Raw genomic sequence first — 17,887 nt, forward strand, 5'->3', positions numbered from 1 at the left:
AGAATGCAGTACATAAAACTCAATGTTAAGCAAAAGGAAGGCAGGCCAAAGATGCGGGAAAATAAAGATGGAAACAGCCCAAATGGCCATCACCTTCTGTGGTGTGTCTGTCATGTTCCTTCCACAGCAAACATTCTATGTAGTTACTACTATAGTAAAGAAAACATTAAACACACTCCTGAATATAAAAGCGTTTTCATGTATGATTGGAATATGCTTCTTCCTCAAATTGAGATTCAGATTCAGTTTCTCTTCCACTTAGCAAGTCAAAAGATATATTAAGATTTCTGAAGACTATCTGTCACATACCTAATGTGTATAATGAAACAGAATTGTCTTAAACATATCTGTCAAGGAAGTGATAAGATGTCAAATTATATATTTATTGTCAGTTTCACTGGTTCATGGATATATCAATGGGGATGGGTCTTTACTAAAACCAGGCACTATGTTGGGCATAAGCAAGGTCTCCAGACTACTAAGCATGTTCCTCCTTTCTCAGTGTCACCAACGTAGCAATGCATGACTAGTCTCTTTGTAACATATTCTATTGATAGGAAACATCAGGGCCATTCCTGGCCATAAATCTTATCTGTGCATAAAATGGTGGTTACATTTTTCTAGGTATATAAAAGAGGAAATGAATTTCAATGACATCAGCAGAGATTTAGGTTAAACAATATAGGTCTTCTTATCCATGCTGTTGTTACTGATATATGGGTGAGAGATTAAAGAATCTTCTTTTGAAGTATTTAAGAAGAGGAGGGGAAAGACCCATACATATTTGGAATTATTTTAGCTCTAACCCTGACTGGAGGCATAAGGTATAAAAACCACTTGAGTTTCCTTGCTACATTTAAAATGAAATATTATTACTGGATGATTCCTTACATATGAAGTTCAAGAACAGGCAATACTAATCTATGGTGATAGAAATCAGAAGAGTGGTGGCCTCTTGGGACAGGAAACTGACTGGAAAGGGGCTTGAGGGAACTTTTTAAAAAGATGGAAAAGTTCTACATCTTGATTTGGGAAGTTGTTATCCTCGTGTAAACAGGTGTCAAAACTCATCACATATACTTAAAATCTGTGCATTTTGACTATTCGGCTATTATCAAATATATAGCTTGTAAAAAATACCTAGCGAAAATAAAGATTAAAGGTATAAGTCAAAAATAAATAAATAAAATCTGTGTATTTTATTGACTGTAAACTATATCTCAGGAAAAAAAATAGATGTCAGAATCTTGGGAAGAATTAACTTTAAAAATAATAGATACCACCAGTCTTAAGGAGCAGGCTAGGGGACAGAAGGAAGCTAGCATGACCTCAATAGCAGATACAGTTTTACTGAACCAAAAACCAAGAAAAGAAAGAACTACCTTGGCTTCTCAGCAGTATCCATGCTTTGCTAACTGTGCCATTTCAACAGAATGCCCCTCTTTTGGTTCAATTGTTGCTGCGGAGCTAAGTCAACTCTACTGCCTGATGGATGGACATGGAGGTTGTGGAGAGAGAGTGGTAATAAGATACTACTACTGTCATGAACTAGAATTGCAGCAGTTTACACTGGGCCATGACCAGATATGTCGCTCTGTGGGCCCATGTGGATAATGGTGTCATTCCTGCTAGCATTAGAAGAGGCGACCCAGGGGAGAAAAACGGATAAGAGTTTCATTGAAATAAAGTGGAGCAACAAAGCAATCAAACATAAGATTTACAAAAAGAATGCCTCACTCTATGCTGACTCATCATCAGCCTTGCCTTCTGCACTGTTGGTGGGGCTGAAGATTGGCACTTGGAATATGTTTGTACCAACCCTAGCCCACCTGCATACATTCAAAGTTACCAGTCTAGAGATAACAGGCTGCTTATTCTCTTAGATTCACATTGGAGCCTGCTTGACACACGGTAAACACTAGTAGATGCCTCAAGCAATTGGATGAGTGGAATATTTTTCAGCCTGACAAATGACTTTCATGCCAAACCTCAACAGTCTCCACTTTTCCTCACCAACCAGAAAGTCTTTTCTACAATTTTAAGTTAATGGTCCTAAAATAAAATTCTCTGGGAAGCACTGTACCATGATCATCTTAATTTTCCTTACTTGGTGTCTTAGGCTAGGGTTTTCCAGCATCAAGAAGTTTACAAGATGAGAGACAAAGATTTTCACTGACAAAAGACTTTCTATGACAACAAAACCTTCTTGTTGTAATTTCCTGGATTTAAATGGCCTGCGTAACCTTCTAGGGATTATGATCCATTTCAATACTTCATAATCTATCACTCAGATTCTCTGTTTAGATATCTTATCATTCCCCAAAGGAACTTTCCTACACGTACTCTTCCTATCTCCAAAAGGCCTTCCACGCTCCCTGAAAAATCTAAAAGTTGCTGTTATTTACACACATGCACAGACACACTCCTGCCCCAAGGGAACTTCTATGCGCTCTTTCCATACAAAAAGGTTCATCTCATCATTTCACCTCAGCTTCAACCAAGGGCAGGTAATTCTCACCTATGTCACCATTAGAACATTGCTTTTTGGAAGACTATTATTTCCTATTTTGGATCTTAACTAAAATATAGGCGGGTCAATAACAATATACTCTTTATATCTCTTCTGCTAAAAATGAGTTAGTTGTTGGTTTTCAGTATGAGTTACTAAATATATTTTGAGAACGTATTTCCAATAAACCGTAGGGTACACAAAGGCCATCATCTTACATAATTTCCAATAGAAAAGCACAATGTATTTCGACTAATTTAGTCAAAACCAAATTCCTTCCTTCCTGCAAAATACTACTGAAAAGAAAACCAGCAGTTTTCTATCATGTTTCAGTGGCTTATAAGAGCATGGAATATCTACTGGAAAGCTGGGCCCACGCCTTTCACGACAGAGAAGAATTGGATGCCAGGCCTTAAGGTTGTATAAGAGGCCAGGTGTTTAACTTTATTTCAAAGTTAAATATAAATGACTTTCAGACAGTCTGATGTTTTAAATTCTCCACATTTATGTTCCTCTCTATTAGCATAGGTCCATAAGGGAACTGGTATCATTCTTCACTTTTCTTCCAAAGATTTCAAAGTATTTTATACAATCCAATAACATACTCACGAGAAAAAGATAGACCCTATAATGGTGTTAGATACTGGCAGCAGGGATAGAGAAATGTTGGAAATTTGTTCAGGAGCATGGGCATTGTTATACCACATGAGAAAATACTACCAGAAACTAACACCTGCCACATCTCTTGAAGGAATGTCTATTTCCAAACTTCCCTTCAACGCAAATCTGCATAAACCCTGCTCTTTCTTCTACTAAAATTGTATGCGCAAAAGCAAGACTGAGCTATAAAAGGACATGCCTGACTGGCTTGTCACTTACCCATGCTTCTTTGACCTCTTCAGAGACATCAGTTTCATCCCCCTGAAAAGGAAAGAGGAAGAAAAACAAGAGGATCATTGTCACAGACATCCTTGAAAGCAACAAGGTCAGTTCCCATCAATTATGTATGTTGGCATTTCAAACATGGGCAATGAGAACTGACGACCAAGTGACACTCTGTTACTGCTACTTTTAACAGCCATCACAGACAAGCAACTTAGAACCATCATCTATAGCCAAAAATGTCAAATCAACCACAGTTGGAAAAGGAATATTTTCAAGAAAGACAATTTCATCTCTGTCAATATTTATCTATTTGGCCCTATAACAATAAAATGCTTTTATATAAAGAATAGTTTTTAAAAAATAAATAAATAAATAAAGATGACCAGTAAGGGGATCTTAACCCTTGACTTGGTGTTGTCAGCACCACGCTCTCCCAAGTGAGCCAACCGGCCATCCCTATATAGGGATCCGAACCCGTGGCCTTGGTGTTGTCAGCACCACACTCTCCCAAGTGAGCCACAGGCCGGCCCCCTAAAGAATAGTTTCCAATTGATGACTATTACTGTCTCATTACTTGTCTCACTGAATAGGTTTATCTAGTTTTCAAATGAGTCACTGGTAACCAGATATTTCTTATATAAGTTATTGGCACTTGATTTTTAAAATGCCAAATAACAAGATTGAGTGAGAAGGGTATAGAACAAGATATGGAGAAGGGTGAATTTGTGGTATGTTTTGCTGCAGCTGCTTTATTCTAAAGCCAAAGTTAATCTGTTTTATATTATTCCTTTTCTCCTCCAAAAGAGTAAAACTGAGTCAAAGTTGTGTTATTTACAGATTTTAAGTTCCTTGGAATTTTTGCAGCTCTCCTAAAATATTTAGTTAGAATTTCTGCTTATACATGGTATTAAGATATGGTTTTCCAAAATAAAAGATATTGTTGATTAACTACACGACTTTCAGAGAATATTAGGGAGGACTGCTAAAATTCGACAAGCTTATTAACCTGTTATATTTGTTTATACATAAATTTTCAGTTTTCTTATTCTTCATTAATTATTCATGAGCTTCTACCATGTGCTTAGCACTGTTCTACATACTGGGCATCCAGCAGGAACATGCCAAATGAGTACTACACTAGCCAGGTCTTTCTTCTTCTGTTTTCCTCAGTAATACTCCTTGAAAATCTGCAGGATTCATGGCTCTGTGTGGGATTCCTGCTTTCGAACTCAACAGAAAGGATGGCAGCCAAGGGTAATGTGATATAGCCCCAGCACAGACCAATCTACTTACATCCTTTGTCCAGAAATTGATGCCTGTGCCTCTTCGCCGTTCCCTGAGTCGCCTCCTTTCTCGAATGGACAGCCTATTAGAGGACTGATCATCCAACTCTGTTTCTTCCCTCTCTGGACAAAGACAAAACAAAATATGAGTCTTAAGAATCTGGAGCATGTGCACTGGGGAGGAGCCTGCATCTTCTGAAGCTCTACATACCATTGTTGTCCATTTCCTTTGCAGTTGCAGTGTTTGTGGTAGTTTCTGAACTCTCAGAATCAGGGACTGAAGATCTACCTGTCCGCAGCAGATATGAACTGGTGTAGAGGGAGGATCTTGATGCAGAAGGAGACACTGGTGTTGTGGGTTTGTCTGGCTGAGTTGGACACCTCAGGCGACGATAGACAGACTGGAAATAATTCACAGGATGAGATATTAGAGATCAAGTCCAACCAAAGGATAAGGATAGCAGGTTTATTCAAAATAGTTTTTTCCAACCACATTGACATATCATCTCACCCCAATGAGACTGGCTATCATCAAAAAGAGAGTAACAAATGCTGGCAAGGATGTGGAGAAAGGGGAACCCTCCCACACTGTTGGTGGGGATGTAAATTAGTACAGCCATTATGGAAAACGGCATGGAGCTTCCTCAAACAACTATAGATAGAATTGCCATATGATCCAAGAATTCCACTGCTGGATATATACCCAAAGGAATGGAAATCACCATGTCAAAGGGATACCTGCACCCTCATATTTATCATAGTTCTATTTACAATAGCCAAGAGTTGGAACCAACCAAAATGTCCATCGTTGGATGACTGGAAAGAAAAATGTGGTATATGTATACAATAGAACACTTCTTTGCCATAACAAATAATGAAATACTGCCATTTGCAGTAACACAGATGAACTTAAAGAAAACCATGTTAAGTGAAATAAGCCTGGCACAGAAAGAGAAATACTGCACGTCCTCACTCATAAATGGGAGCTAAAAATAAACAAATAAATAAATAAATAAAAATTTTAAAAGAATGAAAGATACAACAATCATAATAATATGTTGAACTTCCAAAAGGAGAGAACAGAATTGAGGTTACCAGAGGTGGAAAAGGAGTTGGGGGGTAACAGAGGAATTTGTAAAGGAACACGAAAATGATTACATTGTACAATGTTGAATATATTATTTATCCTGATTTGAGCATCACATATTGCACACAGGTATTGATATTCAACTCTGTACCCCAAAGATATGTACAAGCAACTGTGTTACAATAAAAACAAAACAATACAAAAAAAAGTTGGGTTTTTCTATATTAAGAGGCTTTATTAGTAGTTGATGCTCAAGCTTCAGGTCAAGATGGCGGAATACACGGTTGCCAGCTTCACTTTCTCCCACAAATCAACCAATTTACAACTATAAAAAAGCAACAATAGCCAATCTGAGGCCACTAGAGCTCAGGGGAAGAGGAGGAGAGACCTACAGAGTTCATGAAGGTGGGAGAAGCCATGACGAGAGAAAGAAAAAACTGCTCAGAGTATTTTGGGCTGCGGCTGCTTTAAGGCGGCTGGAGCTGCTGAGCGAATGGAGCAGGAGCCAGCAGAACCTGCAGCTGTGCCCTTCGGATGGAGTTGCTTGGAGGAGGTAGGGGAGAAGGGGGCCTTGGTAGCCTCCAGGACAGCAAGACCACTAATAGGGTTCCTGTGGACCCACACAGGAGTGAGGAGCCACAACAACTGAAAAAAAAGGAACCATTCAGAGGCCAGTGAGTCATTACAAGGGACCGGTACATGGCCCATCCCATGGGAAGTGTTTGGAGCATGGGCAGTGAGGGAGACAGGCCTGCTGGGAGAACACTGGGACACGGCAAGGACAGCCGATCCATCCCCCAATCAGCGCAGGACCACTCAGAGGAGTCTGGTTAGGAATATAGAATCGCATGGGGTGCAGTTTGATGAAAAGACTCAGGCCCAGATCAGAGTTTCTACACAACTCAGGTGCATCGGGTCTCTGGAGAGCCAGAAGTACCTATAAGGTCAACCATTAAACCTTGAGCTGCACAAAAAGCCTACCCTAGGGAAACAGCAGCAAAGTAGCAATTTAGCTCAACTACACAACTCAAGAACTGGTTCCCACAGGAAATTCCCCCATTTTAGAAGTAAGCAAAGGACAAAAAGTTAATTCCAGCCCAGGCACACCACTAGCACCTCAGGGCACGCCCAGGGACCTGAGGCATGGAGCTAGAGACTGGACCCCCTCCCACAACAAGGCATACCACCAGCGCCTTGGGGCCTGACTGGGGTCCTGAGGCATCAAGCCAGGGACCGGACCCCTTCCAGGACCAGGCACACTGCCAGTGCCAAGAAACATACCAAAAACAACACCTCCATGGGGGTGGCCCACCACAGCCCCCACAGATGCTGCAGAAGTGGTTAGATCTCACAACCACCATGCAAAAGTCCACCAGCCACTGGAGTGCATTGACAGAAGGAGAGTCACCAGCAGAGACCAAAGAATAGAAGAGGATGTCTTTCTCCACAAAACCCATTCCAGAGTGACAGAAGAAGCATACGCTCTACAATAATATTGGGGACCTGAACACACCTCTCAGCACTGGACAGATCATCTCTAGGCAACAAATCAATAGAGTAACCATTATTCTTTCAGAAGGAGAGAAGAAATCTAGGGTTATCAGAGGGGGGAGGGAGAGGGTGATAGGGTGAGATTGGACAAGGGGCATAAAGAATAAGTACAATTTGTAACAATATATATATACTAGCAATATTGATTTGATCAACATATGTCAACACATTGAACCCCCAAAATATGTATAATCAATTATGATTCAGTAAAAATTAAAAAAAAAGAAAAGTAGTTAATGCTCAATAAATAGCTAATGAGATGAACTAAAGTTAGTTAATTTGTTGGAAAAAAATAGCATCTAGACTCCTACTCTGAGAACACTATCACAGTGATAGCAGTCCAGGCAAATTATTCCTAAATTTACCAAAGGGAACCAGATAGCATTAACCACGTTAATAAAAATTCCTTTTAAGGGCCGGCCATGGCTCACTCAGGAGAGTGCAGTGCTGATAACAGCAAGGCCATGGGTTCGAATCCTATATAGGGATGGCCGGTTTGCTCACTGGGTAAGCGTGGTGCTGACAACACAAAGCCAAGGATTAAGATCCCCTACTAATCATCTTTAAAAAATAAATAAATAGGGCCGGCTCGGTGGCACACTGGATAGTGCGCTGCTTGGGAAGTGTGGCGGTGCTCCCGCCCAAGGGTTCGGATCCCACATACAGACCGGTTCCCGCTCACTGGCTGAGCGAGGCGCGGGAGCGACACCAAGGGTTGCAATCCCGTTGCCGGTCCCCGGTCCGGTACGGGGGCAACACTGAGGGTTGCGATCCGTTGCCGGACACGGAAAAAGACAAAAGACAAAAAATAAATAAATAAATAAATAAATAAAAATTCCTTTTATCTTGCAATGAAAATAGGAAGAATGATGGCCTTTTTAAGATGGAGTGCTGAAAGGTAAGGTTTATTATGTAGAAAAATAAAAAAGCTCAGGAATATGAAGAAGCAGAATGTAGGAACGGTCTGAGAACAGAGAACAAAGGCAAACATTGTACCAATTTCTGAATACTCTACCAATTTACCGTAACAGGCTTATTAAAAATTTTTTAAAATTCTCATCACCCTCCCTTTATTTTTCCTGAGAGGACAGACAGAGCCTGACAATAAGCCTTAACTTGGTTTATTGAAAATATTGAGATAGCTAAATTCGTACTACACATTAGGTTTACTAGGTAGAAATTATACATCTTTTTGTTCATAAATTATAAAGACAGAAGCAATATAGCAAGTAAAATACAGTAAGCTTTGGAGTCAGACAAAACTTGGTTCAAATTCTAGCTTCAGCACTTACTAGCTGTGTGACCTTGAATAAGTTACTCTCCTCTGAGCCTTAACTTCCTCATCTGTATAACAGGGATAACATCTTTCTTAGGGAGGATTGTGAGGATTAAATGAGATAATGTGTGTTAGGTGCATAAAACAATAACTGGTAATAAGTACTCAATAAATAGAGGCTCATAGGACAAACGAAATACACAACAGAAGCTTGATTTATGGAACCTAGCCACTCATAGTTAGAGGAAGAAGGAGATTCCTTTCTCCTATAACTACTGTGACCATAAAATTTATCAGTCCAACCTGGGATATTTTGAAGAATGAAAAGGAATAATAATGATAATTACACAGAGACAACAGCTATAACTGGAACCATCTTAGGTAAACAAGGAGTTATGTACATTCTAAATGTAACCTTATACCTTTGACTACAAACTCCACTAGAGAAATGGAACATAAATCAAAATGTCCATTCCAATAGTGAGTTTATAAGCTCTTAGATTTGCAGGAGTTTGGAGAACAATACACTAACGGTTAAGACAGCAAGCTGCGGAGTCAGACTGTCTATGTTTAAATCCTTGCTTAACCACTTCTTAGCTGTGTGAAATGTTGGGCAACTTCCTTAATCTCTCTGTGACTCAATTTCCTCATATGTAAAATAGGAATAGTAATATCTACCCCAGAGGGTTGTTTTAAGGATTAAATTAATAAATGCATATGAAATACTTAAAATAGTGCCTGGCATAAAGTAAACACTCAATAAATGCTTATATTTTATTTGCATTTTATTATACTATGACCTCTCTGTTTAAAATAAAAAGACATTTATTCAAAAGCATTAGTTAACTCCCAGAGGGGAAAAAAAGGTCACTTAAGGACTGACATCTTCTGAATTCTTTCAGTCACAAAGGTTTCCCAACTAAAGACAGCCATAAACAGTATTTTCTAAGTGTCATCCACTGCAAGGTAGAACACAGCACATGAATTATCAGAGAGGAAGAGATTCCCCACACTGATTACTCCACTTTTAGCACAGCACACAGGCCAGCATAATTGAGCTCACCTCTTCATCCAGACTCCTGCCCCAGGACTGTTGGCCCTCCTCAGCTTCCTTTGCTGGGACTGCTGAGGGCTCATGCTTCTTAGTGCTCCCCTCAAGCCCTTCGGTGTCTGCAGGCTTCTCGCTAGGCTGCTCCTGTGCTTGCCTCTCTGCCCTTGACCGGCTGAAAGTCCTTTCTGCTTCTTGAAGGTCTGTTAGGGTAACACCCTGGGAAAATATCGTATGATCAGGGCAGTTTCACACTAACCATGGAATAACTCTTGATGAGTGAGCAGGAAAACTCCCCAGAAGATCTAATAGTTATTAAATCCCAAATGAAGTGCCTAAAATGCATAATGAGGTCATTTCAAGCAATACATGATTAAAATAAGCATCTCAGTGTGCAAAGAACTCATGCCTGAGTTTAGGTACATTTTGAACATAATACTTTAGCTTTTCCAATTTGATCTCCAGAAAATAGGTCAACATTGATGTCTGCCTGTTACAGATGTCTTTCTATATTGGTATGGACCAAGGAGTTCTCAACATCTTTATTTCAAAGTTCCCTACCCTCCCGAGATCAAATGGTTAGCAACAGAGATTCTCTGAACAGCAGATACTAAAAAAAACTTCATTGTATTCATAGAAAGAAAAACCAGGCCCCAAAAGGTAAAAATTCAGAGCCAGGCTAGAACAACAACATCAACAACAAACCCATTACTAGCTTTTGTCTAACATCATCTCCCAAGTTAACTCTATGAATCATACAGAGATGCTCCAACAACTAATGTTCCCCCCAAGGTCACAGGAGCAGCAGGACAGAAGAAAAGCAAATGATGAGACACCTGATGGAGAAAGGAGAAAAGGAGTTAGGAAGAGAGTGAGCTGATTCTAACCCAAGTAGTTAGGTGCTCTAGATCTCAGAAGACGGAAGTGCCAAAGCTGAAAGGTAGTTGGTCGTGTACCACATCCACAACTTACTTTTTTAAAAAAACATTACTCATCCTTTATTTACTCATTCTTTTAATAAAGAATTAAATGTCTTTAAGCTCTAGAACTACAAACAAATTAAATGATTTTATGTCAAGAACCTTTTAATCTAGTGGAAAAGACATAGGAAAACAGATGAGTATCATGAGAGAAATGTAAGTATTAAGACAGAAACACAGGAATACATAACAGGTATACCTAACAATGGGTTTTGAAGAGTAAAAATAAAGAGCCTGGGTAGGGGGGTGAGAGAAAAGGCATTATAGGTAGAGGAAGGCTGTGCAAAGATACAGAAACAGGAGAGGCCATGGACGATCCAGGAACTCGTAGGTAATCTAATAAAAGTGAAGCACATGACAGAAGAAAGGGAAGTTGTGAGAGTGGAGGGAGGGAGAATGAGGATGGCTGAATTTAGGAGAGCAGTCAGAGGCTAGGTCAAAAAAGATCTTATATACCATGCTAAGGCACTTGGATTTTACCTTCTGAGCAGAAGCTTCTTTTGTGAGTCAGGGGTGCCTTTGAGAATCTCATGAAGACTACTGAGAATCTAGTAATATCTTTTCAAAAGTTCTGTACACATTTCCAGGAATTCAAAGATCCCTTCAAGTTCTGACATGGACCTTCATTCCCTCTCTACTGAATCTTTCCTTACAAGTTATTTACATGTCCAAGTCTCTCTTGCCTCCACTTCTATGTCCCCCTCCAGCTACGTCCCTATCTTTTCCCATCCCTTCAAAAACAAACTGGAAATTATTCCAGAACAGTTTATATTCTCCTACCATTTATTCCTCACTCATATATATTGACTGTTTATTTACTGTATGCTGGGGGAAAACATGATGAGCAAAAATATAGTCAGACTTCCACTTTTCACCCATTAGGATAGCTATTACAAAACAAACAAACAGAAAACAACAAGTATTGGCGAGGATATGTAGAAATTAGAACCCGTGTGCACTGCTCATTGGAATGTAAAATGGTGCAGCTACTATGGAAAACAGTATGGCAGTTCCTCGAAAATTAAAAATAGAACTACCTTATGACCCACCAAATTCCATTTCTGATTATATACCTGAAACAACTGAAAGCAGGGTCTCAAAAAGATATTTGTACGGCCGTTCTCATAGAAGAAGTGTTCACAATAGCCAAAAGATATATTCGCAGAGTTAAGCAACTATTACTATTACCTAATTTCAGAACATTTTCATTGCCCCAAAAAGAAACCCCCACACACACTGATTAGTAGTCACTTCCCATTCCTCCCTCCCCCTGGCCTCTGGCACTAATCTACTTTCTGTTTCTCTGGATTTTTCTAAGTGTCCATCAACAGATGAATGGATAAACAAAATGTGGTATATACATACAGTGAAATATTGTCTTAAAAAGGAAGGGAATTCTGATACATGCTACAGTATGGATGAACCTTGATGACATTATGCTAAGTAAAATAAGCCAGAAACAAAATAACAAATACTGTATGATTCCACTTATACGCAGTTCAAAGAGAAAGAAAGTAGAATGGTGGTTGCCAGGGGGAAATGGGGAGTATTTGTTTAATGGGTACAAAGCTTCAGTTTGGGAAGATGAAGAAAGTTCTAGAGGGTGGTGATAGTTAAAAAGCAATATGAATTTCCTCGATGCCATTGAACTGTACACCTAAAAAATGATTAAAATGATAAATTTTATGTTATGTGTATTTTACTACAATAAGACAAAAGAAAAAAATTTCGTCATTCTTGGTCCTCATGGAGATTATATTCTAATAGGGGAAACAGACAACTAATCATCAAGCAAAAGTAAAGAATACTTGAACTATTTTGGGAGGGTCAGGAAAGACAACGAGGATCTCTTGGCTGTTATATATATTTCCTACTTGACCTTGGTTGTTGAACTTCCTCTTTTCAATGGAAACTGACTTTTCATTTACTTCCATGCCACTACTGTATCCTGGTTTTCTTTTCACCTCTCTGGCTTCTCCTTTTCACTCTGCTTCATGAGTTCATCTTTCTCTGCCTCCTTAAATAACTCTGATTCATAGCCTTCTCTCCATTCTCACTGCCATTACAACCTGAGTTCATGCCCTTGTCATTTCCAGCTTGGACCACTTATTAACAGCTTCCTAGCAAGTCTTCTTGCATCCCAGCTTGGGAAACACACTCATCCTTACCACTCCCATCAATTCTCTCTGCATGGTGATTGTTGCAGAATATAATGTAGACTATATCACACTCTTCCTTAAACTAACTGCTTCAATGGCTCCTTCAGGGATTCTTTTTATTTTTTCTTTTTTCCTGGTAACATCTTCATGGAAATATAGCTCATATATCATAAAATACACCCTTTTAAAGTGTACAGGGCCGGCCTGTGGCTCACTCGGGAGAGTGTGGTGCTGATAACACCAAGGCCACGCGTTCAGATCCTATATAGGGATGGCCAGTTGGCTCACTCACTGAGCGTGGTGTTGACAACACCAAGCCAAGGGTTGAGATCCCCTTACCGGTCATCTTTTTTTAAAAAAAAAAAAGATAAAGTGTACAATTCTGTGGTTTTTAGTATATTCACAAAGTTGTGGAACTATCACTATTATGTAATTTCAGAACATCTTCATCACCCAAAAAGAAACTCCACACCAATTAGTAGTCACTTCCTATTCCTCCCTCCCTTTAGCCTCTGGCACTAATCTACTTTCTGTCTCTCTAGATTTGCCTGTTTTGGACATTTCATATAAATGGAATCATATAATATATACAGTTTTTGTGTCTGGCTTCATTTAGCATAATGTTTTCCCAAGGTTCATCCACGTCATAGCATGTATCAGTACTTCATTCCTTTTTATTGCCAAATAATATCCCACTGTATGGATACATCACATTTGTTTATAAGTTCATTAGTTAATGGACATTTGGGTTATTTCTACTTTTTTGCTATTGTGAATAATGCTGTTGTAAAATCTATATACAAGTTTTTATATGGACATGTTTTTATTTCTCTTGAGTATATGTCTAAGAGTAGAACTTCTAGGTCAAATGGTAACTCTATGTTTAACATTCTGAGGAACTGCCAAGCTGTTTTCCCTTGGGGATTCCTAAAATGTGGTGGCATTATAGGGACACTTAAAGTCCCTAAGTGCAAGTGGAATGATTAGTCTTGTGAAGGAAAGGAGATAAACATGCTCTAGGCCTAGAGAGATAGAGGTGAACGTAGGTAGATGTAGCTATGGATTCATTTGATTCTATGTAGCCAGAATCCCATTTTAGTATTCTTAAAATTGTACCTCCAAAGTAAAGGTAGATAGACAAAAGGACATTAAAACAAGTCACACTCACTTGAGTAGACCTTCGTGTCTGCCGAGCTTGTCTGGAACGTGCTTTCCGTAAAGACTCTGCTTCTTCATCCCGTACAGGAGTCAGATAGGACCTGCACAGAAAGAAAAGTGACAGCAGAACTAAGACCATTGTTGCATGTACTTGAGGAATGCCAAGGTGCTTCCACGTACTGAAGGGATTTCTACATACTAAGACTGAACTTATGCAGTCAAAATGACAGGAATGCTATCAGCCATCAGTAAAAATTACAGAATACAAAATATTATTTATAAACATATTACTGTTCATGTAAAATCATGTCGTCTGTAAAATTAGAATTTTATTTCTTCTTTCCTATTCTTACAATTTTTATTTCTTTTCTTGTCTTAATGCTCTGGTAGAACCTCTAGGACATGTTGAAAAGGAGTGGTGATCTATGCTGTGTTCCCGTCTTCAGAGAGAATATTTTCTTTTTTTTTTTTTCCTTTTTGTCTTCTTTCGTGACCGGCAACGGATCGCAACCGGCAACGGATCGCAACCCTCAGTGTCGCGCCCGTACCAGACCGGGACCGGCAGCGGGATCGCAACCCTCAGCGTTGCTCCCGCACCTCGCTCAGCCAGTGAGCTGCTGGTCTGTATGTGGGATCCGAACCCTCGGCGGGAGCGCCACCGCGCTCCCAAGCGGCGCACTGTAGCAGTGCGCCACCGGGCCGACCCCAGAGAGAGAATATTTTCAACATTTTATTATTACATGCGATGTCTACTATAAGATTTTGGTAGATAATCACTCATCAAATTAAAGCAATTCCCTTCCACTCCTAAAGAAAGCAGGCTAAAGGGGTTTTTGTTTTTGTTGTTGCTTTTCAAGTTATAGACTTTATTTTTATAGTAGTTTTAGGTTTACAGAAAAATTGAGCAAAAAATATGGACAGTTCATCCCCTGCCCACACAGTTTCTCCGACTATTAACATCTTACATTAGTGCCCTACATTTGTTATAATTATGAGCCAATACTGATACATTATCATTAGCTAAAGTTTACATTAGGGTTCTCTCTTTGAGTTGTACAGTTCTATGGGTTTTGCTAAATACCTATTGTCACATATTTGCCACTATAGTATCATACAGAATAGTTTCACTGCCCTAAATTCTTCGTGCTCCACCTATTTTTTCCTCTCTCCCTCCCTCCTCCCCTGAAACCCTGGCAACTCCTGATCTTTTTTTTCCCCCCATTACGTCAAACATTTATCATTTCTTTGTGTTGGGAACATTCAAAATCCCCTCTTCTAGCTAATTGAAAGTATACAATAAATTTTTGTCACCTTACAGTGCATTTGTTTCTTAATCATTAGTGTGTATTAAAGTTTATCACATGCTTTTCTCCTCCATATATAGAGATTATCATTTTTCTCCTTTTTTTTTGTTAATATAGTGAATCACACAATAATTTTTATTATGATAAAACAACACTGAATTCTTGGGACAAATTCAATTTGGTCAAGATGTATCATCTTTTGGTGTATATTCACTACTATTTAATTTAGGGTTTCTACACCCCTGTTCATGAAAGAAATTGGCCTGTAATTTTGTCTCCTTGTAATATCCTGACCAGCTTTGTGAATTAAGGTTATACAAGCTGGGAAGTGTCTCTACTTGTCTATTTTCTATAAGAATTTGTATAATGTTTGGGTTATTTCCTCTTTAAATGACTGGAAGAGTTCACCAATGAAGCCATCTGGGCTTAGAGTGTTCTTTATGAGAAGGTTTTAAATAAAAAGTTCAATTTCTTTAATGGAGTTAGGCTTATCCATATGTTCTGTTTTGGTAATATTGTTTTTCAAGAAATTTTCGATCTTATCTATATTTTCACACTTAGTGCCATAAAATTATTCCTAATATCTTTATAATATATTGCAATTAAACTATCATTTTAATATCTATAGCAGTTGTTCTCAAATATTTTTGGTCTCAGGACCTTTATGCTTTTAAAAATTACTGAGGTGATTTTTTTTTTTTTTGGCATTTGGCATTTGGCATTTGGCCAGTAGGGGCATCTGAACTCTTGACCTTGGTGTTATCAGCACCACATTCTCCCAGGTGAGTTAACTGGCCTTCCCTGAGGACCCCAAGAGCTTTTGTTTATGTGAGAATATATCTATTAATGTTTACCTTATTAGAAATTAAAATTGAGAAATTAAAAATATATTTATTAATTCATTTAAAAATAATAGCCCTAGTACATATTAACATTAATAACATTTTTTTTTTTTTTTGTCTTTTTCCGTGTCCGGCAACGGATCGCAACCCTCAGTGTCGCCCCCGTACCGGACCGGGACCGGCAACGGGATCGCAGCCCTCGGTGTTGCTCCCGCGCCTCGATCAGCCAGTGAGCGGGAACAGGTCCGTATGTGGGATCCAAACACTCGGCGGGAGCACCGCCGCGCTTCCCAAGCGGCACACTATAGCAGTGCGCCACCGGGCTGGCCCATTAATAACATTTTTAAATGAAAATTATATTTTACAAAAAAAATTTAGTAAGAAGAGTGGCATTGTTTTACATTTTTGCAGATTTCCTTTAATGATGGCTTGATAGAAGACAGCTGGATTCTCATCTGCTTCTACAATTTGAATACTGTTTTGGTTGAAATATATAAAGAATATCTAGCCTCACACAGATATGTAGCTGTAAAAGCAAGGATTATTGCAATAGATTTTTCAGATAATTGTGGATATTATTCTTTAATACTATATCAAAACACAAGTAGTAGTTAGTTATAATATGGAATCTGAAACATGTTAATAAACTTTTCATATGCTGTTACATTGAAATCCATTGGTCTATGTTGCACTTCGAATGGATCTTCTTACTCATGCATGACTTCGTAAAATCATGTCTTCATTAGCCATTTGTAAAATATTGATGCACAAGGTTATGCAGATCTTCCCAATGCTGACACATTTCATTATATAATAATAAAAAAATGCATCCTTTAATATCACCTTTGATTTTAGAACAGTCTCTCAATATTGAAAAGCGGTCAATAATATCACTCACGGTGGCAGATAACAGGTTTTCTAAAATACTAATTTCTGCTTGAAAGTTTAAATTTAACAACTGGCAACAGATACTTGAGAGGTACACTTTGTTCATTTTCAAGAAAATGCCTGCTAAATACATAAGTCTGAATAACTGTTGTTTGACCATCAGTCATTCTTTGAAGTAAAAACAGTGTTCCATGAAAAAAGCAGCAAGTTCTCTCTGCTGGGACTCCGATCACTTATGTTAGAACTTACTGGCCATGTTCCACGTATTTTTTATGCTTTTTCTGTATTTCTCATCCTTTTATCTCTCTGGGTTTCATTCTGGATATTTTCTACTGTCTAATATTTCAGTTCACTAACCTGTCTTTAGCTGTTCTACTGCAACTCACAAACTGAGTTTCTTAATTTCAGTTATTTTTCAATTCTAGAATTTTTTTTTTTTTTTAAAGATGACCGGTAAGGGGATCTTAACCCTTGACTTGGTGTTGTCAGCACCACGCTCACCCAGTGAGCAAACCGGCCATCCCTATATGGGATCCGAACCCGTGGCCTTGGTGTTATCAGCACTGCACTCTCCCGATCCCAATTCCTTGTGGCCTGATAGTAATTTCGCTCTGAATCTGATCTACAGGATAAGGTTTCACTCTGTTTTGCAACTCTCTAACACAGCAGATCAAACTCACTACTACTTCTTGCATCTTTGCCTCCCCACCCCCAAATTTATTAATGATCCACTACCATCACAGAACCCTGGAACTTTATTTTTTTTTTATTTTTTTAAAAAGATGACCGGTAAGGGGATCTTAACCCTTGACTTGGTGTTGTCAGCACCACGCTCACCCAGTGAGCAAACCGGCCATCCCTATATGGGATCCGAACCCGTGGCCTTGGTGTTATCAGCACCGCACTCTCCCGAGTGA

At 38.9% G+C, this 17,887-nt stretch overlaps 1 protein-coding gene across 2 annotated transcripts in view; it reads right to left on the reverse strand.

The window, feature by feature from the left end:
• PPP1R12B (protein phosphatase 1, regulatory subunit 12B) overlaps positions 1-17,887 on the reverse strand; it is a 168,253-nt gene that overhangs the window by 84,705 nt on the left and 65,661 nt on the right. For both annotated transcript variants that reach the window (XM_008581730.1, XM_008581731.1), the window contains exons 13-17: positions 13,947-14,037; positions 9,655-9,858; positions 4,889-5,078; positions 4,688-4,800; positions 3,389-3,430 (exon numbers count right to left, since the gene is read on the reverse strand). In XM_008581730.1, the coding sequence (XP_008579952.1) occupies positions 3,389-3,430; positions 4,688-4,800; positions 4,889-5,078; positions 9,655-9,858; positions 13,947-14,037 (640 nt within the window). The remainder of the gene's footprint in view (positions 1-3,388; positions 3,431-4,687; positions 4,801-4,888; positions 5,079-9,654; positions 9,859-13,946; positions 14,038-17,887) is intronic.

Source organism: Galeopterus variegatus, unplaced genomic scaffold (genome assembly GCF_000696425.1).
Source record: "Galeopterus variegatus unplaced genomic scaffold, G_variegatus-3.0.2 Scaffold2446, whole genome shotgun sequence".
NCBI classification, from domain to species: domain Eukaryota; kingdom Metazoa; phylum Chordata; class Mammalia; order Dermoptera; family Cynocephalidae; genus Galeopterus; species Galeopterus variegatus.